General features: G+C 42.1%; 1 protein-coding gene across 16 annotated transcripts in view; it reads left to right on the top strand.

Annotated features, from left to right (window-relative positions):
* DOCK9 (dedicator of cytokinesis 9) overlaps positions 1-20,785 on the top strand; it is a 260,724-nt gene that overhangs the window by 227,417 nt on the left and 12,522 nt on the right. For 10 of the 16 annotated variants that reach the window (XM_073664186.1, XM_073664180.1, XM_073664179.1 and 7 more), the window contains 8 exons: positions 336-393; positions 3,250-3,356; positions 4,757-4,879; positions 12,191-12,304; positions 15,416-15,451; positions 16,753-16,899; positions 18,007-18,217; positions 19,426-19,616. In XM_073664186.1, the coding sequence (XP_073520287.1) occupies positions 336-393; positions 3,250-3,356; positions 4,757-4,879; positions 12,191-12,304; positions 15,416-15,451; positions 16,753-16,899; positions 18,007-18,217; positions 19,426-19,616 (987 nt within the window). The remainder of the gene's footprint in view (positions 1-335; positions 394-3,249; positions 3,357-4,756; positions 4,880-12,190; positions 12,305-15,415; positions 15,452-16,752; positions 16,900-18,006; positions 18,218-19,425; positions 19,617-20,785) is intronic. The other 6 variants (XM_073664183.1, XM_073664178.1, XM_073664191.1 and 3 more) reach the window with 1 other exon arrangement.

Here is a 20,785-nt window from a genome sequence, read left to right as displayed (position 1 = left end):
AATCTAGGACCCGCATATATCCGACATTTATAACATTTCCTATCAATATGCCTTGAATGTCCCAGTTGTCACAACACTTTTAATCGTGGAAGAAAACCTTTGTTTTTTTGTCTGAAGTAAATGCCTTGTAATTTCTCTATGTAATCATCGGTTATGGTAGAACATCCAAGCATGGCTCTGGCACTGGGCACTGTGATCATGTACCTTTGTCTTGCCTATGGATGAACGATTCGTACATATATTCTGTGCATCTTTATGCCTGTCTAGTGTTTTATTGGTTCCTTTATTCTATATTCAGTACTCCGCCGCTAAGTGCCTCATTTCTCATCCCACAGGCTGCAATGTGCTATGTACACGTGGCTGCTCTGGTGGCTGAATATCTCATGAGGAAAGGTGAGTGCAGTGTCAGTAATATGAGATTTTCTCTTATCTTTGTGCTTTTATCATTTGGGCTTCATCCAGTGAACACCAATAACAACATAAAGTTTTGGTAATAAATTACAGAAAGCTGTACACAAACTTCACTCTTTGTACATCATTTCTAACATGACCAGTCATCACTTTAGCAGCACCTCCTTCCTATTAGCATACTTTTTCCAATTCTGTTATGGTCTATTATATATAATAGTAAGACATGTTATATGAACACTATTCCATTGTTCCTCTTATACTCTGCTTTCAAGAGACAATGCATCAAAGTAATCTTCTCCCATAGACAAGGCATTGAAATAACCCTTTCCCATTGACAACCCAAAGAAGTAGCCCTCTCCCATTGATAAGCCATGGGATATATTTACTTTACACAATGCATAAGCTATGTACATTACATAATGTTAAATTCTAATAGGTGGATGGAAGTTATAACACAAGCTTCCTTGTAAGTATCTCATGTAGGTACAGTGTTATAAAAGAAAGTTAGAAACTTACCAAAGTTCCTTATAAATGAGAAAAGTCTCACTGTACTTCAAGGGGATATCAGCTTGGACAATCCAACAATTAGCTGTTATGTGTGGAAAACCGGGCAGTAAGGCTGTGTGCCCACGTAGCGTTTTTCAAGCGTTTATGCTGCGGAATTTCCGCAGCATAAACGCTTGTGAAACGCTAGGTAATCCGCACACCATGGTCCCCAAGGGGATTCCGCATGTTCTATGCACATGCAGCGTTTATGCTGCGTACAAAAATCCGGAGCATGTCATTTAATTTTGCGGAAGCGCAGCGGAACTCCCGCCATTGACTTGCATTGAGACGCATAGAAACCGTGACTCTAAATTTGTACAAGCGGCTTCTATGCGTCTCTATGTGCGGATGGTACCCAGTTCTGAAGGAGAGGAGACTCTCATCCAGACCTGGGTACCATTGTACCTGTAAAAAAAAGAATAAAATAACAAATAAAGTTTATACTCACCTTTCCGAATGCTTCTCTCTAAATGCCGGCATCGCTTGAGGACCTGCGGTGACGTCACAGTCATGTGACCGCAGGCCCTTCACCGCTGTGTCTCGCGATATGCCGGCAGCCGGGAACCAGACAGGAACGAGCGCTGCTGCACACACCGGGGCCTCGGGGGTGAGTAAAGCTTTATTTGTTTTAATTTTTAGGGTTCACACTATATAAATCCATGCCGTTTGCATGGATTTATATAGTGTGACCTAGTTGTCAAGCACTTTCCAAGTGATGCTATCGCCTGGAAAGCGCTTGTCAATCTGCATGCGGAAACGCATGTGGATCCGCATGTATTCTGCAGAAAAAACGCATGCACAATCTGCATGCGTTTTTTTCTGCCAGGGAGATGCAGAAATTTTCTGCTTCATTTCTGCATCGTGGGCACATAGCCTAAGTGTTCAGCTCCCCTGCAGTGCCGCCACGTGAGAAGTAAAGTATTACATAGTGCTTCTTTACATCAAGTCCTCCAGAGCGCTTCAGATGATCATTGTATCTACTATGAAGTCCCATTCTGGTGTTTTTCTCTTAATGTAAGTGTATGAGAGCCTTGTCCTGAGTCTCATAGACTTACACTAAGAAGCGACTTCCAGTAACACAGCAAACACTGGATTGATGCGGTTAGTTTAAGCTGGAGAGAGTAGAAGTCAGCAACCGGTAAGTATTTTACTACACACAAAGAACATACTTTACTGATGCCTAACTGATGTAACGTTAAAGAAAACCTGTCACCATTCAAAAGTGTTCAGTGTTTGCTTTTATTGCATTTCCGCTGCTCTCTTAGGCCGTTTGTTTTTTCTCTTCACCTGTCTTGCTATTGCAGTGTGACTGTTTATATGGTGCTGATTTTTATGGTCTTTACCATGGGAGTGTGGCTCACTAAATTCTCTGGGGGCATCTTTAGACTACTCTGCATAATTACCCTGTAAGTAACGACCTCTTGGTAAAGACCATAAAAATTAGCACTATGTCAAAAGGTCCATATTTCGGGAACCGTATGGTTGATTTTAGAAAAACCAAAGACCGATACTCAAGGAAGCTGCGGGAATAAAATAAAAACGAGAACTGGTGACACGTCCTCTTTAACTTCGGCCAAGAGTGAGGATCATGAATAGACAGCTCCCAATATATTGTCCAAGAATTGCCTAATGAGGTATATGAAAATGGGCTTTAAAAACTTGAAAATCCTTTTTAAAAGAGTTGTCCAATTTAGAAGAACCATTTTCAAATACTGTATTAGGCTATTCTTAGTTAATAGAAGGGAGTCCATCATTCAAGACCCCCCATCAGTAAGCCTGAGCCGTGAGCATCTATGATAATGTCTCACTTTTTCTCTCTTGCTCACTCGCTCTAGTTCTCTTGAGGATCCAGCCTGTCCATGTAGTATGCAGTCAACCAAAAATTGGTGCATCATGTAGGGCTTCAATTCCTCTTTGGGACTGCAAGAACATCTTCTGATCATACAATTTCTAGGGATTCCCCAGAGGTTGCCCAAATTGGAGAACCAGTTCAAACAGAATGAGCATTTTCTGTCATATTCCATGACTAACTTGCTACTAATAAAATCCTATCTGTCATTTTTTTTTAATTAATCGTAACTTAAAAATAAAAAATATATTTTGTGTAGATCAACAGAAGTGAAAGTGTTCATGGTAATTCTGTAGTCAATAAATGTAAGTATAATTTAGATTTTGGCTTGGACCTTGACTAATTTCTTTGTAATAATGGCACAGATCATTACTCTGTCAACTTGTTATATTTTATTTAAATCATTTGATCCAACATATTGTGCTAATCTTTGGTTTTCCCAGGAATGTTCAGACAGGGCTGCTCAACGTTTAGAGTGATCACTCCAAATATTGACGAGGAAGCTTCTATGATGGAAGATGTGGGGATGCAGGATGTCCATTTTAATGAGGTATGCTTATATATGTAACTTGGATGGTACGTATCCTTTCTGGTCATGCATTTCATTTTCCCAAAGATATATCATAGTAGATGCATTGATATTCCAATGAAACTGGTGTCATAGCTTTTTGCATTTATCACAGAGAAAAGCTATTGTAAGAAATTACTGCTTGCATTAAACTTAGTATTTGATATAAGCAAAAAAACAAACACACACATATAGTATGCAAGAAAACTGACAAACCAGAAGTGGCATGATCAAATTAGAAGCTTTAGTAATGCAAACTCGAGACTCGGCAAACATACACCATACATATGGACACTTAGAATAACATTTTCTACTTGCTAAAATAGTTTCATAACACCTGAGAATTTCCCTGCTGTATTCTTGTCATTGCTCTGGAAGCTTGGATGTTATGGAGGCATGATTTGGATGGAAATTCACACTTTTATTTTCTCCTGGAACGCAGTGTTTCCTATAATCATTTTCAGGATGATAATTATTTCTGCTTTGTATGGGTATTTTTATCAGCACATGGAACAGTAGAGAATAATTTTTGCAGGATATGCACATAACCTTTAATCACGAGGACATAATTTAGCAAATGTTTAACACATATCCTAGGTCATCCAGATATTAAGTGTTTGATTAAAAATATGGTAGGATAATAAAGAAAATGACTAATTTAGTGAACAATTTCAACATGTACTCCTTGGCGTTTCCTGTAGTACTTGTCAGTCTTGTGCAAACACGGTCTATGAAATTGTTTCTAGTGTAGTTTGGCCTGTACCATGTAAAAAATGTCAGTTTCATTGCTGGCTTATCGTTAGCACCAAAAACTGAAGGCTGGTGGCTTACGTCTTTTGAGGGTCTGTGCCATAAGCTGCGTTTTATTTTACAGGGAACCTCTGCTCTTTCTGGGATTCCCGGTCCAGTGAGTGGTCCTATCAGTGACTGACCGCGATCTCCCTATGCACACTTATAAAAAGGAAGCTGTCAGTCACTGATAGGACCACTCACTGGACTAAAAAGAGCAGAGGATTCAATGATTAAAGTACAGGTTATATCAGTCTAATCAAGTCCCCCTGCTCTATAACATGTTGTCTGCAGATTGGATGGTATTTTCATGGCACAGGTTCCATTTAAGCTAGTCCATTTAATTTTATTAATGGCATAGACCACCACCAAGTGATAGGTGAGGATCAACCCACAAAGCCCTTACCAATTAGTGACTGTTGGAGCACCTTGTCCCTTTCACTATTATTCCAGATACATTGTTGCACCCAGACATGGCCTATTGTCCTTTATTTAGTTATTGTTGGAGGAGATTATTTCTTCATGACATAGTTGACCGGTATTGTTACTTTAGAATCATATGTCAATGAGTAATATTTCTACTTTTCTTGCAGGATGTTCTAATGGAGCTTCTCGAGCAATGTGCTGATGGACTGTGGAAAGCAGAGCGTTATGAATTGATTGCAGATATTTATAAACTCATCATTCCCATTTATGAAAAGCGGAGAGATTTCGAGGTAATTTATATCTGTTATATAGTGAATTACTACAGCACACTGAGTGCATAGTAGCGTATCTTCTGTAGGTCAGTAATGTATAAAGAGAATGGATCACTATAGCTAAACACTCTAAATTATAGTGTTTGATGTCCTGATAGAGCCGTACTAGTGTGTACAATGTCCTGATAGAGCCGTACTAGTGTGTACAATGTCCAGATAGAGCGGTACTAGTGTGTACAATGTCCTGATAGAGCAGTACTAGTGTGTACAATGTCCTGATAGAGCGGTACTAGTGTGTGATGTCCTGATAGAGCAGTACTAGTGTGTACAATGTCCAGATAGAGCGGTACTAGTGTGTACAATGTCCTGATAGAGCGGTACTAGTGTGTACAATGTCCTGATAGAGCGGTACTAGTGTGTACAATGTCCTGATAGAGCGGTACTAGTATGTACAATGTCCAGATAGAGCGGTACTAGAGTGTACAATGTCCAGATAGAGCGGTACTAGAGTGTACAATGTCCAGATAGAGCGGTACTAGTGTGTACAATGTCCAGATAGAGCGGTACTAGTGTGTACAATGTCCAGATAGAGCGGTACTAGTGTGTACAATGTCCTGATAGAGCGGTACTAGTGTGTACAATGTCCTGATAGAGCGGTACTAGTGTGTACAATGTCCTGATAGAGCGGTACTAGTATGTACAATGTCCAGATAGAGCGGTACTAGAGTGTACAATGTCCAGATAGAGCGGTACTAGAGTGTACAATGTCCAGATAGAGCGGTACTAGTGTGTACAATGTCCAGATAGAGCGGTACTAGTGTGTACAATGTCCAGATAGAGCAGTACTAGAGTGTACAATGTCCAGATAGAGCGGTACTAGTGTGTACAATGTCCTGATAGAGCGGTACTAGTGTGTGATGTCCTGATAGAGCCGTACTAGTGTGTACAATGTCCTGATAGAGCGGTACTAGTGTGTGATGTCCTGATAGAGCCGTACTAGTGTGTACAATGTCCAGATAGAGCGGTACTAGTGTGTGATGTCCTGATAAAGCAGTACTAGTGTGTACAATGTCCTGATAGAGCAGTACTAGTGTGTACAATGTCCTGATAGAGCAGTACTAGTGTGTACAATGTCCAGATAGAGCAGTACTAGTGTGTACAATGTCCTGATAGAGCAGTACTAGTGTGTACAATGTCCTGATAGAGCGGTACTAGTGTGCGATGTCCTGATAGAGCCGTACTAGTGTGTACAATGTCCTGATAGAGCCGTACTAGTGTGTACAATGTCCTGATAGAGCGGTACTAGTGTGTGCAATGTCCTGATAGAGCGGTACTAGTGTGTGATGTCCTGATAGAGCCGTACTAGTGTGTACAATGTCCTGATAGAGCCGTACTAGTGTGTACAATGTCCTGATAGAGCCGTACTAGTGTGTACAATGTCCTGATAGAGCAGTACTAGTGTGTACAATGTCCTGATAGAGCGGTACTAGTGTGTACAATTTCCTGATAGAGCGGTACTAGTGTGTACAATGTCCTGATAGAGCGGTACTAGTGTGTACAATGTCCTGATAGAGCGGTACTAGAGTGTACAATGTCCAGATAGAGCGGTACTAGTGTGTACAATGTCCTGATAGAGCAGTACTAGTGTGTGATGTCCTGATAGAGCCGTACTAGTGTGTACAATGTCCTGATAGAGCGGTACTAGTGTGTACAATGTCCTGATAGAGCGGTACTAGTGTGTGATGTCCTGATAGAGCCGTACTAGTGTGTGATGTCCTGATAGAGCAGTACTAGTGTGTACAATGTCCTGATAGAGCCGTACTAGTGTGTGATGTCCTGATAGAGCCGTACTAGTGTGTGATGTCCTGATAGAGCCGTACTAGTGTGTGCAATGTCCTTATAGAGCCGTACTAGTGTGTGCAATGTCCTTATAGAGCCGTACTAGTGTGTGCAATGTCCTTATAGAGCCGTACTAGTGTGTACAATGTCCTGATAGAGCGGTACTAGTGTGTGATGTCCTGATAGAGCGGTACTAGTGTGTGATGTCCTGATAGAGCAGTACTAGTGTGTGATGTCCTGATAGAGCCGTACTAGTGTGTACAATGTCCTGATAGAGCGGTACTAGTGTGTACAATGTCCTGATAGAGCCGTACTAGTGTGTACAATGTCCTGATAGAGCCGTACTAGTGTGTGATGTCCTGATAGAGCCGTACTAGTGTGTGATGTCCTGATAGAGCCGTACTAGTGTGTACAATGTCCTGATAGAGCCGTACTAGTGTGTGCAATGTCCTTATAGAGCCGTACTAGTGTGTGCAATGTCCTTATAGAGCCGTACTAGTGTGTACAATGTCCTGATAGAGCCGTACTAGTGTGTGCAATGTCCTGATAGAGCCGTACTAGTGTGTACAATGTCCTGATAGAGCGGTACTAGTGTGTGATGTCCTGATAGAGCAGTACTAGTGTGTGATGTCCTGATAGAGCCGTACTAGTGTGTGATGTCCTGATAGAGCCGTACTAGTGTGTACAATGTCCTGATAGAGCCGTACTAGTGTGTACAATGTCCTGATAGAGCCGTACTAGTGTGTACAATGTCCTGATAGAGCCGTACTAGTGTGTACAATGTCCTGATAGAGCCGTACTAGTGTGTGATGTCCTGATAGAGCCGTACTAGTGTGTACAATGTCCTGATAGAGCCGTACTAGTGTGTGCAATGTCCTTATAGAGCCGTACTAGTGTGTACAATGTCCTGATAGAGCGGTACTAGTGTGTGATGTCCTGATAGAGCAGTACTAGTGTGTGATGTCCTGATAGAGCCGTACTAGTGTGTGATGTCCTGATAGAGCCGTACTAGTGTGTACAATGTCCTGATAGAGCGGTACTAGTGTGTGATATCCTGATAGAGCGGTACTAGTGTGTGATATCCTGATAGAGCCGTACTAGTGTGTACAATGTCCTGATAGAGCAGTACTAGTGTGTACAATGTCCTGATAGAGCGGTACTAGTGTGTGCAATGTCCTTATAGAGCCGTACTAGTGTGTGCAATGTCCTTATAGAGCCGTACTAGTGTGTGCAATGTCCTGATAGAGCGGTACTAGTGTGTGATGTCATGATAGAGCAGTACTAGTGTGTGATGTCCTGATAGAGCCGTACTAGTGTGTGATGTCCTGATAGAGCCGTACTAGTGTGTACAATGTCCTGATAGAGCGGTACTAGTGTGTACAATGTCCTGATAGAGCGGTACTAGTGTGTACAATGTCCTGATAGAGCGGTACTAGTGTGTACAATGTCCTGATAGAGCCGTACTAGTGTGTGATGTCCTGATAGAGCCGTACTAGTGTGTGATGTCCTGATAGAGCAGTACTAGTGTGTACAATGTCCTGATAGAGCCGTACTAGTGTGTGATGTCCTGATAGAGCCGTACTAGTGTGTGCAATGTCCTTATAGAGCCGTACTAGTGTGTGCAATGTCCTTATAGAGCCGTACTAGTGTGTGCAATGTCCTTATAGAGCCGTACTAGTGTGTGCAATGTCCTTATAGAGCCGTACTAGTGTGTGCAATGTCCTTATAGAGCCGTACTAGTGTGTGCAATGTCCTGATAGAGCGGTACTAGTGTGTGATGTCATGATAGAGCAGTACTAGTGTGTGATGTCCTGATAGAGCCGTACTAGTGTGTGATGTCCTGATAGAGCCGTACTAGTGTGTACAATGTCCTGATAGAGCGGTACTAGTGTGTACAATGTCCTGATAGAGCGGTACTAGTGTGTACAATGTCCTGATAGAGCAGTACTAGTGTGTACAATGTCCTGATAGAGCCGTACTAGTGTGTGATGTCCTGATAGAGCCGTACTAGTGTGTGATGTCCTGATAGAGCAGTACTAGTGTGTACAATGTCCTGATAGAGCCGTACTAGTGTGTGATGTCCTGATAGAGCCGTACTAGTATGTGATGTCCTGATAGAGCCGTACTAGTGTGTGCAATGTCCTTATAGAGCCGTACTAGTGTGTGCAATGTCCTTATAGAGCCGTACTAGTGTGTGCAATGTCCTGATAGAGCCGTACTAGTGTGTGCAATGTCCTTATAGAGCCGTACTAGTGTGTGCAATGTCCTGATAGAGCGGTACTAGTGTGTGATGTCCTGATAGAGCAGTACTAGTGTGTGATGTCCTGATAGAGCCGTACTAGTGTGTACAATGTCCTGATAGAGCGGTACTAGTGTGTACAATGTCCTGATAGAGCGGTACTAGTGTGTACAATGTCCTGATAGAGCCGTACTAGTGTGTGATGTCCTGATAGAGCCGTACTAGTGTGTGATGTCCTGATAGAGCAGTACTAGTGTGTACAATGTCCTGATAGAGCCGTACTAGTGTGTGATGTCCTGATAGAGCCGTACTAGTGTGTGATGTCCTGATAGAGCCGTACTAGTGTGTGCAATGTCCTTATAGAGCCGTACTAGTGTGTGCAATGTCCTTATAGAGCCGTACTAGTGTGTGCAATGTCCTGATAGAGCCGTACTAGTGTGTGCAATGTCCTTATAGAGCCGTACTAGTGTGTGCAATGTCCTGATAGAGCGGTACTAGTGTGTGATGTCCTGATAGAGCAGTACTAGTGTGTGATGTCCTGATAGAGCCGTACTAGTGTGTGATGTCCTGATAGAGCCGTACTAGTGTGTACAATGTCCTGATAGAGCGGTACTAGTGTGTACAATGTCCTGATAGAGCGGTACTAGTGTGTACAATGTCCTGATAGAGCCGTACTAGTGTGTACAATGTCCTGATAGAGCCGTACTAGTGTGTGATGTCCTGATAGAGCCGTACTAGTGTGTGATGTCCTGATAGAGCCGTACTAGTGTGTACAATGTCCTGATAGAGCCGTACTAGTGTGTGCAATGTCCTTATAGAGCCGTACTAGTGTGTACAATGTCCTGATAGAGCGGTACTAGTGTGTGATATCCTGATAGAGCGGTACTAGTGTGTACAATGTCCTGATAGAGCGGTACTAGTGTGTACAATGTCCTGATAGAGCGGTACTAGTGTGTACAATGTCCTGATAGAGCAGTACTAGTGTGTACAATGTCCTGATAGAGCGGTACTAGTGTGTGATGTCCTGATAGAGCGGTACTAGTGTGTGATGTCCTGATAGAGCGGTACTAGTGTATACAATGTCCTGATAGAGCCGTACTAGTGTGTACAATGTCCTGATAGAGCGGTACTAGTTTGTGTATCTGCTTCTACTACACAGAAGAGGCCCTTTTACTGGATTTTTCACATTTAGGCTGCGTTCACACATTGCGTATTTCCCTGCGTTTTTTTACGCTGCATATTTTCCTGCTTTTTTTACCTGCGTTTTTTTAAGCAGGTAAAAAAAAGCACCTCCATTCACACACTGCGTAAAAAAGCGCAGCAAAAAACGCAGTGTTAAAATGAAGGGTGACGTGTAATGTCACACTTCATTTCAGTGTGACATGTGTACTGTCTGTGTCTGTGTGTCGTGTGTGTACTGTCTGTGTCTATGTGTCCTGTGTGTGTTCCTAGCAATGTATGTACAGACTATGGATACTCACCTACCCGATGGATGAGAGACGCGTCTGCTCCGTCCCGCGCTTGCAGCATCTGCCGTGAAGCGATCAGCAGACTGTCAGCTGACCGGCCGGTTACAAGCCGGTTAGCCAACAGCTGATCGGCTCACCGGCAGATGCTGGAAGCGCGGGATTGGAGCGGACCGGACCGGACACCTCTCCCTTGACATCGGGTAGGTGAGTATCCATCCTGCGCCTGCGTAAAAAAGCGATGGAATTACGCAGTGTGTGAACACCGCTGCATAATTCCATCGCTTATAATGGGCACAATAGAGAGGACGTAGCTGTGTAAAGAATTGACATGCCAATTCTTTACGCAGCTGCGCTTTCCCGCTGCGTAAAATTACACAGTGTCTGAACGGCAAAGTGAATTTCCCATTCACTTTGCTGGCAGACACAAAGCACATTGCGTATTTTCGCGCGCTTTTTGAAAATACGCAATGTGTGAACGCAGCCTTAAACTAAGTATCTCCTCCAATTGCTGCTGTTCCGTTGATTCTGGAAGGTTTTTTTGTTTTTGTTTTTTCCTTTCCAAAATTGTGCCCCTGGTAATAGTGGTGCAAATCTTCCTTTTATCCAAATGGGCGTATACCTCAGAACTTCTCTGTGGTGGTTTACGTTTTCTCCTTTTATGCTGGCAAATTATAACACAGCTGCATCCACAGAGACGTTCTGTGTCACACCCAGTTGGTTGAATGGAAAATTTCCATCTTTGTTACTGGGGGAAGGGGGAGGCATAACTTTGAAGCGGGGGGGGGAGGGGTATTCAAGAATTAGTGAAACAACAGGAACTAGAGGAGGTACTCATTTCAAGGATAAACAAATTCAGTGACAGGTCCTCTTTATGTGCCAGCTGATGTTTCTGTTAGTTGTAGAGATGCTGACTGGCTGGGAGTGATCATGTGATAACTCATGTGACCACACAGAAGCAGGTGCTTATATTGAATGAATGTGGGAGTTTAGTGGGTATAATTGTATTCCCTAGTTTAACTCTGTTAAAATATCACACTGATTTCAATAGATTACCTGCATGATTGTTTAATTGCAGGTGTTATGGAGTTTTCATGTGCTGTTGAGTGGAGTTTTCTTTTGGTAGTGACCTAAATACAATCAAACTGAATATAGGTGAAAACCAAAATAATAAACACGATCTAATAGTGCCACATTTTACATTTACTTAAACCAGCAATGCTGGTCAGAGGCAGAAATTTGCTTCATTCTCTTTGTATCTTCTATCATTCACTGTCACCTTTGATACATTATATTATGCCTAATGTTAGCAAATGACAGTTTCGCCAGTCTTGTACATCTACTGATGATGGGATGTCCATAGTGACACCAATCTGACTGCAGCCGTCAACCGCTATCATGAGACCCGATGTCGCTATGGAAAGATTAGAAGACATACAAATTATACTTCTTTCCTTATTGTTAAATATGTATATTATTTTAACATTGCATTTCTAAAAGGTGAGGGGAAAAATATTTTCTGCCATCAGAGTAGAAATTCTTGGCTGACCCAATGTCTTAAAAAATTCCAGGTTATGTTAAAGTGTTATCCACATAATGGCTAAAGTTATTACTTAATATCAGGCTGTGTACCTTGCACATGTATGTGACGAAGGGTCTGGATTGTAAGTAAATATATTTAGGAGAGCAATCCATTGCCATGGCTAATAGAAGCTCTGCTTTATTGTTGTAGTGGTTTGTTTTTTCCTACAGAACTATTATATTTTATTTTTCTTGATTTTATAGAGACTTGCTCATTTGTATGACACACTGCATCGTGCTTACAGCAAGGTTACAGAGGTGATGCACACGGGCAAGAGGCTTCTGGGAACCTACTTCAGAGTGGCCTTCTTTGGACAAGTAAGATTACCCGAACTTAACATACTTTGTGACAGTCATTGCCATTAAGAAAACCTCCACCCAAAATACTTCTTGTGTTCCAAAATATCTGTTGTATTTTCTGGAAAAAATTATTTTAGGATGTGAAACAGTGCAGACTGTACAACTACTAATTACTATAATTGGGGGATGCTTTTCTATGCACAAAAATAAGTAAGATACTTTTCAATCGCCTTTACTCACTTACCCTATCCATTGATACTGGCATCACTGCTTCGGTCCTCTTCTGCATCATGTGACTACATCTATGACGAGCCAGATCACACACAGTCTTCTGGGTGGACCAGAAGTCATTTTCTGAATGTAAGTGTGTGTGTATGAAGAGCCAGATCACACACAGTCTTCTGGGTGGACCAGAAGTCATTTTCTGAATGTAAGTGTATGTGTATGAAGAGCCAGATCACACACAGTCTTCTGGGTGGACCAGAAGTCATTTTCTGAATGTAAGTGTGTGTGTTTGAAGAGCCAGATCACGCACAGTCTTCTGGGTGAACCAGAAGTCATTTTCTGAATGTAAGTGTTTGTGTATTAAGAGCCAGATCACACACAGTCTTCTGGGTGGACCTGAAGTCATTTTCTGAATGTAAGTGTTTGTGTATTAAGAGCCAGATCACACACAGTCTTCTGGGTGAACCAGAAGTCATTTTCTGAATGTAAGTGTATGTGTATGAAGAGCCAGATCACACAGTCTTCTGGGTGGACGAGAAGTCATTTTCTGAATGTAAGTGTATGTGTATGAAGAGCCAGATCACACACAGTCTTCTGGGTGGACCAGAAGTCATTTTCTGAATGTAAGTGTATGTGTATGAAGAGCCAGATCACACACGATACGACCTGTCAGTGATCGTTGCTGCGTCGCTATGTGGTCGCTGGTGAGCTGTCAAACAGGCAGGCTCACCAACGATCAGGGGAGTAGCGACATCGTGGAAAGAATCTTTCCACGATGTCCTGCTCCTGGTTACCAGCCTGCTGAAGCAGGAGCAGGCTGGTAACCATGATAAACATCGGGTTACTAGGGGCACACGCGCACCTAGTAACCCGTTGTTTATCATGGTTACCACTCTGCTACAGTGAGCGGGAGGTTACCGCTCACTTTAGCAGGCTCGTAACCATGATAAACAACGGGTTACTAGGTGCGCGTGTGCCCCTAGTAACCCGATGTTTATCATGGTTAGCAGCTTGATCGCTGCTCCCGCTGGTCACACACAGCGATGTGTGCTGACCAGCGGGAGGGCAACGACCAAAAAATGGTCCAGGACACTTTGCAGCGATCAGCGACCTCACAGCAGGGGCCTGATCGCTGCAAAGTGTCACACATAGCGACATCGCTGGTGAGGTCGCTGTTGAGTCACCAAAACCGTGACACAGCAGCGATCTCGCTATGTGAGACGGGGGCTTAAGTGTGTGTGTATGAAGAGCCAGATCACACACAGTCTTCTGGGTGGACCAGAAGTTATTTTCTGAATGTAAGTGTTTGTGTATTAACCCTAGAACGCATACCTGGGGCCTCGCAGGCCCGCCCTGTTAATTGTTTTCTATTTTCTGCAAGATTACTTTAGTTAGAACTCTAGGTATTCCTCAGGTATATAGTTGTTTGTCATTTGAGTTTGAGTTAATCCATGTTATTTGTACACGGGCCTAAAAGGCCCCAGGTATGTGAAAGTGTAGATTTTTATGGTCATGCGTTCTAGGGTTAAGAGCCAGATCACACACAGTCTTCTGGGTGGACCAGAAGTCATTTTCTGAATGTAAGTGTGTGTGTATGAAGAGCCAGATCACACACAGTCTTCTGGGTGGACCAGAAGTCATTTTCTGAATGTAAGTGTATGTGTATGAAGAGCCAGATCACACACAGTCTTCTGGGTGAACCAGAAGTCATTTTCTGAATGTGTGTGTGTATGAAGAGCCAGATCACTCACAGTCTTCTGGGTGGCCCAGAAGTCATTTTCTGAATGTAAGTGTGTGTGTATGAAGAGCCAGATCACTCACAGTCTTCTGGGTGGACCAGAAGTCATTTTCTGAATGTAAGTGTATGTGTATGAAGAGCCAGATCACACACAGTCTTCTGGGTGGACCAGAAGTCATTTTCTGAATGTAAGTGTATGTGTATGAAGAGCCAGATCACACACAGTCTTCTGGGTGGACCAGAAGTCATTTTCTGAATGTAAGTGTATGTGTATGAAGAGCCAGATCACACATAGTCTTCTGGGTGTCCCAGAAGTCATTTTCTGAATGTAAGTGTATGTGTGAGACTCAGAACGAGGCTCTTATAGATTTGCCTTAAGAGAAGAACTAACAGACAATTGTGTGAGCCGGAAGAACGAGCTGTGGTCACACGATGCTGAAGAAGCCGGTGCAGCGCTGGAAACGGCAGAAGACAGCAATGGGCAAGTATTTTAATGCTCACACTATACACATATTACCAATGGCTAATTGCATGTGCAATAAAAAGAAAACAGGTGGTACTTTAAGTCCTACCATGATCCATTGTATTCTTGAAGATGCTGGGACCCCTGCAAGTTGTGTTCCCTCTTAACTAGCCTTCATTGCTACTGACTGGGCTGAGACATGGGCAAGGAAGAAACATGGAGTGGAGTTCTTCTTATTGATAATAATATAAACACTAATGTATCTAGCACTGCACTAGTAAACGTTGCTTCTTTTGTGTTTCCTTTATATTATATTTGTCTCTCAAGGCAGCGGTAAGTTATATCAGGCTTTGTTGACAGATTTTTCATAGGTCTAATCTATGCTTCTGTGTGGTTTGCTAAAGTAAGGTTGGCAACATTTGCATTTCGTGCCACGGTCAGGCTGCAACTTTTACACTTGTCATCCGCACAACTGGAAGTCACACGTTTTGTATCTGTTATTAATGCATGTCCTGTAGAAATATATGGCTGCTGTTTGATGTTAACACAGAAAGTCGGTAGACCGCTCACGGCTTCATTACATGGAAGCTTCTCATCCAGATTGTTTGTGAAACTGTTTTTCTGGAAACCTTTGTGCAGTTCGCAGGAGTAAGCAATGCAATGTTCATTTTATTCTGTTTATCCCTTTCTTATAATTTTATAGCAATACCAGTTTACAGACAGTGAGACAGATGTGGAGGTAAAGTCAATGTGTCTGCCACGTAAGCAACACAGTGGCAATATCCTATATTACAGGTTTTGCTTGCTATGGTTTGTTTTATGATTAGCTCAGCATTTCATTCTCTTTCACCACATTGTTCTTTTTGCCTCCTTCCATTATGGGGACTGTCATTTTTTTTTCTGGGTCCTGTTAATCCTTTACTCTAGTTTCAGATGGCTTCTATTGAGAACGACACATGTCGATGACCAGTAAATGCAAGGCTGGATGATGGAGAGTAGTAAAAGCATAAAATGTAATATTCAGAGATCTAAACCTAAGATCTTCCCATTTAAAGACAGATAATTGTCCTATAAGATTATTTGATCTTACTACAAGTAAAATATTGCTTTCATTGCTTCTTTCGAGGAATAAAACAAAATATTTGGGTCCTCCCTAGTTGGGGCTCTTTTGTCTCAATATATATATATGTCAGATGTTTTTTTGTTCCTGGTAGTTTAGCTGCTTACATTGGCCACTCATCCTATTTTAGAAGCAATGGAAATCGTCTGTCTTTTTTTGACTTCCCGGTGGGCCAGCCTAGCCAATGCAAACAAGCAGGGCTGCAGTTTAAAGCCTGAGGATGGAACGGTTCAACTGACTGAACCCCTACATTTTCATTGATTTGGTTTTCTTTTCTTATAAATGTGAAATAAAAGATGATGCTAAAATCATCTGCTTACATTTCACCCGAGTTTGATAATGGCGGCAGTGTACAGGTTGCGCTTTGAAAATAAATGTGCAAGGGATTAACTCCAGGATCGGTGGATAAACTATGACCATCAGTGTGTTTCACCTTCCTATTTCAGTTATGTAATACTTTATTTTCCCCAATTTATGTTACTCCATGACCATGTGATTCTAATCACATGAGGAATGCATTTCACTTATTAATGTGTGAAACTATTTTTTTTTTACATTTGTGCTAAGTATTTCCATCTTGTATTGTAAATTTGCAAACTTAAAGGGGTATTCGCATCTCCAAGATCCTATCCCAATATGTAGTAGGTGTAATAGTAATAATAATAATAGCAAATACCTCTGTCACTATCACTAACTAGCTGACACTTTATCAGTGGACATAACCATGGATACATAAGGTCCTGCAATGCCTGCACATGAGGAAAAAGACATAGAGAATCAGAAAAACTATACAACATTTGTAACTGGAGGTATTTGCTAATATTATTATTATTACCCCTACTACATATTGGGATAGGATCTTGGAGATGGGAATACCCCTTTAATTAAACTGCTTTTAATAACTCAAATATGCATTGCAGGGATTCTTTGAAGAAGAGGATGGGAAGGAATACATCTACAAAGAACCTAAACTTACTCCACTGTCAGAAATTTCCCAGCGACTGCTGAAGTTATATTCTGACAAATTTGGTGCTGAAAATGTGAAAATGATACAGGATTCTGGAAAGGTAAGGCTTGTGGGGTCACCTTTAATATTATGGACAGGATCATGATGGGGGTGAGTTATCCTTCATACTTCAGATGAAACAAATTGGATTAGAAACAAAGCTTAGGTGTTCTGCATGATACCATCCAATGCACTCCCCATAGCCCTCTATATAGTATAATGCACTCCCCATAGTTCTCCTTATAGTACAATGCACTTCTCATAGTTCTCCATATAGTACAATGCACTCCCTATAGTCCTCCATATAGTATAATGCACTCACCATAGTTCTCCATATAGTATAATGCACTCACCATAGTTCTCCTTATAGTATAATGCACTCCTCATAGTTCTCCATATAGTATAATGCACTCCTCATAGTTCTCCATATAGTACAATGCACTCCCCATAGTCCTCCATATAGTATAATGCACTCACCATAGTTCTCCATATAGTGTAATGCGCTCCCCATAGTCCCCCATATAGTATAATGCACCCCATAGTTCTCCTTATAGTACAATGCACTCCCCATAGTCCCCCATATAGTATAATGCACTCCCCATAGTCCTCACTGATTGAAAAAAAATACAATTGTCACCTCTCCTCCTCATTCCCCCGCTGCTCCGGTCTCTGCAGCAAGCGTTCAGAAGCGCCACACATCTCGGCTCAGCGGGTGCCATGTAGTGACTTCTTTGCGCCCACAGCACTGAGACGTTAGACGCAGAGTAATAATTATGGAGAAGGGAGCGTTAGCGGACGCTCCCCCTTTCATCATTGCTTTCAACTACATCGGCATCCAGGATACCGATACAGTTGAACGTGCGATGACTGGCGGAAGGGGGGGCCCGGTGCGGTACGCCATTGCCGGTGGTGCATCATAACTGGCCCAACTCTGTACATTGTGATATGACCCGACTGGTACAGCAGATGTCTCCCATTTATTAGAGTGAATGATGCAATATCATTTATACCTACTACATTGATAGGTGGGGTGCTGAGGGTCGGGCTCCTACACATCTGATATTAGTGGCCTCTCCTAAGCAGGATACAGGTCATGAATATTGAAGTACTGTAAACCCCTTTTAAAAAGTCCTGCTTTATCATGTGAAATGTTTTTTTTTTTTTAAAGGTAAATTCAAAAGACCTGGATTCCAAATATGCCTATATCCAGGTTACACATGTTACACCTTATTTTGAAGATAAAGAGCTGCAAGAAAGGAAAACGGAGTTTGAAAAGACTCACAATATCCGTCGTTTTGTGTTTGAGATGCCATTTACCCTTTCTGGAAAGAGGCAAGGAGGGGTGGAAGAGCAGTGGAAGCGGCGCACGATCCTTACAGGTAAGTGTTACATATGGTGTGGAATCTACATGTCCAGGACTATATAATAATGTGCAGCGGCTGAATTCTTTCCTGATGTAGAAGATCATTTTCTGCATAAAAGCGACATTTCCATGTGATCCAGTACGATAGTTTGTGGCTTCTGTGATGGAACACGTTCATATACTTTACAGATAAGATGAAATCACGAAGTGTAATCATGAATAAAACAATATTCATATTATATTATGCTTGGCAGATTCTATTCTGTAAAGAAGTTTGTCAGCTTTTTCCACTCTACAAACCTTTGCTTTACTAGTTCCCCTTCTGTGAACCTTTTTCATCACAGAGGATTTAAAAGTATTTTCCCCTTCTTAGGATAAAACAGCAATATTTGATCGGTATGTACCCAATTCTCTGCACCCCCACCAATTAGCAGTTTAGGAACAAGCCATTTTCCTCTATTCCTGACCGGACACATTTTCGGGTTTTACTTTGCATGCACTTTTAATGGTTTACCATTTTTTAGTCTTGTTTGCATATGTTTCAACGGGATAGGGCTAGAAACAGTAATTCGGGCTGGCGGTGTTTCTATTCTTTTTTCATTTTGTTTTATTTTTTTCTTGCTTCTTTTGTTTCTTTTTCCATTTATTTCATACACTGTGCCCACATGAGGTCTTAAAAGACCTCTGGAGGGCATTAAAACATATGAATACATTCTTTTATTTCTGATTTCCCCTGTAACTTGTGCTGCTATATTAGCCCAAGTTACAGTGGAAATTCAGCCTTGGATGCATAACCAAGCTGAATGAGTTTCCTAGGACATGATCACTGGGTCTGAAGGAGGAAGCACTGTCAGTGCTTCCCAATCTGTATATACAGTTCTTGTTCAACATTGTGTGTACAGAAGGCAGACATGATAATAAATCATTTCTGTCTTCCCTGTGGGAAGAAAGGCTGTGTCTGATAGCCTGCTCCCCGCCCTAATAGCTCTATTTTCTCGTTCAAGCTTCTTACTCGGCTTTGACACTTTTAGAATGTCAGTGCAGAGTAAAGTGTGACCGCCTCGGTACAAAGTCAATGAGTAGCCAGAACTGATTAAAGGGGCAATAGCTCTTCTACTTTTGTCATGTCTCTCTTATTGTATAGCAGGAACTGTTCATAACAGGCCACCAGTTTTAAAGAACCAGAAAACCCTTTTAATAATTATGTTGCTTTTCTCTCTGCAGCTTTACATTGCTTCCCTTATGTCAAAAAACGAATCCCAGTAATGTATCAACAACACACAGATCTCAACCCCATAGAAGTTGCCATTGATGAGATGAGCAAGAAAGTTGCTGAACTTCGCCAACTCTGCTCATCTACAGAAGTGGACATGATCAAGTTACAGTTAAAACTACAGGGTAGTGTTAGTGTACAGGTGAGTTGTGGTACGCTGCCTTGTACTATATTTAAGGTGGGGGGAAAAAGCCGTAGTACAGTATACAATACATGTAATCCTATTTTTGAATTCTTTGGATAAATAACATTGACAGTCTGCTGAAAATGTTTATTGATGTACATTCTATTTGGTAATATGTTTTTATATTAGTATGTCATCTGTATGACCCAGTTATGATGCGAGTCTGACCTAAATTTTCCGCCCAAGATAGTACTAATAATTGATACGTTAGGTGTCCTACCTTAACTAGTCTGTAAACCTGACATGTTCCAACATCTATGTCATGTGAGATTTAACAAATATAGAAAAAAACATATATATTGGCAATCAGCCAACTATAGGCTTCTATTTTCTTAAAAAACAAAAACTTTATAAACATTGTTACTGTATAGTACAAGATGGATTGAATTGGTATTGTGACAAATGGCATAAGTCCAGGAAATATTAAGGGTGGACACATCAGTCAGGCATAAAGCCCCCGTCTCACATAGCGAGATTGCTGCTGTGTCACGGCTTTGGTGATGCAACAGCGACCTCACCAGCGATGTCGCTATGTGTGACACTTTGCAGCGATCAGCGACCTCACAGGGGCCTGATCGCTGCAAAGTGTCCTGGACCATTTTTTGGTCGTTGCTCTCCCCCTGGTCAGCACACATCGCTGTGTGTGACCAGCGGGAGCAGCGATCAGGCTGGTAACCATGATAAACATCGGGTTGCTAGGGGCACACCTGCACCTAGTAACCCGTTGTTTATCATGGTTACGAGCCTGCTAAAGTGAGCGGTAACCTCCCGCTCACTGTAGCAGAGTGGTAACCATGATAAACAACGGGTTACTAGGTGCGCGTGTGCCCCTAGTAACCCGATGTTTACCATGGTTACCAGCCTGCTCCTGCTTCAGCAGGCTGGCAACCAGGAGCAGGACATCGTGGAAAGATTCTTTCCACGATGTCGCTGCTCCCCTGATCGTTGGTGAGCCTGACTGTTTGACAGCTCACCAGCGACCACATAGCGACGCAGCAACGATCCCTGACAGGTCGTATCGTTGTCGGGATCGTTGCAGCGTCGCTAAGTGTGGCGGAGCCTTTAGATTGTAGATGGTGTTATCAGTAACTTCATTATCAACATGTATTGTTACTTCTGTCACTTGT

The sequence above is a fragment of the Phyllobates terribilis genome, unplaced genomic scaffold, assembly GCF_046119375.1.
Source record: "Phyllobates terribilis strain yellow unplaced genomic scaffold, ASM4611937v1 Scaffold_2__4_contigs__length_985480577, whole genome shotgun sequence".
Classification (NCBI taxonomy): domain Eukaryota; kingdom Metazoa; phylum Chordata; class Amphibia; order Anura; family Dendrobatidae; genus Phyllobates; species Phyllobates terribilis.
Note: the sequence above shows the minus strand (reverse complement) of the source record. Positions and strands in the feature narration are given on the sequence as shown.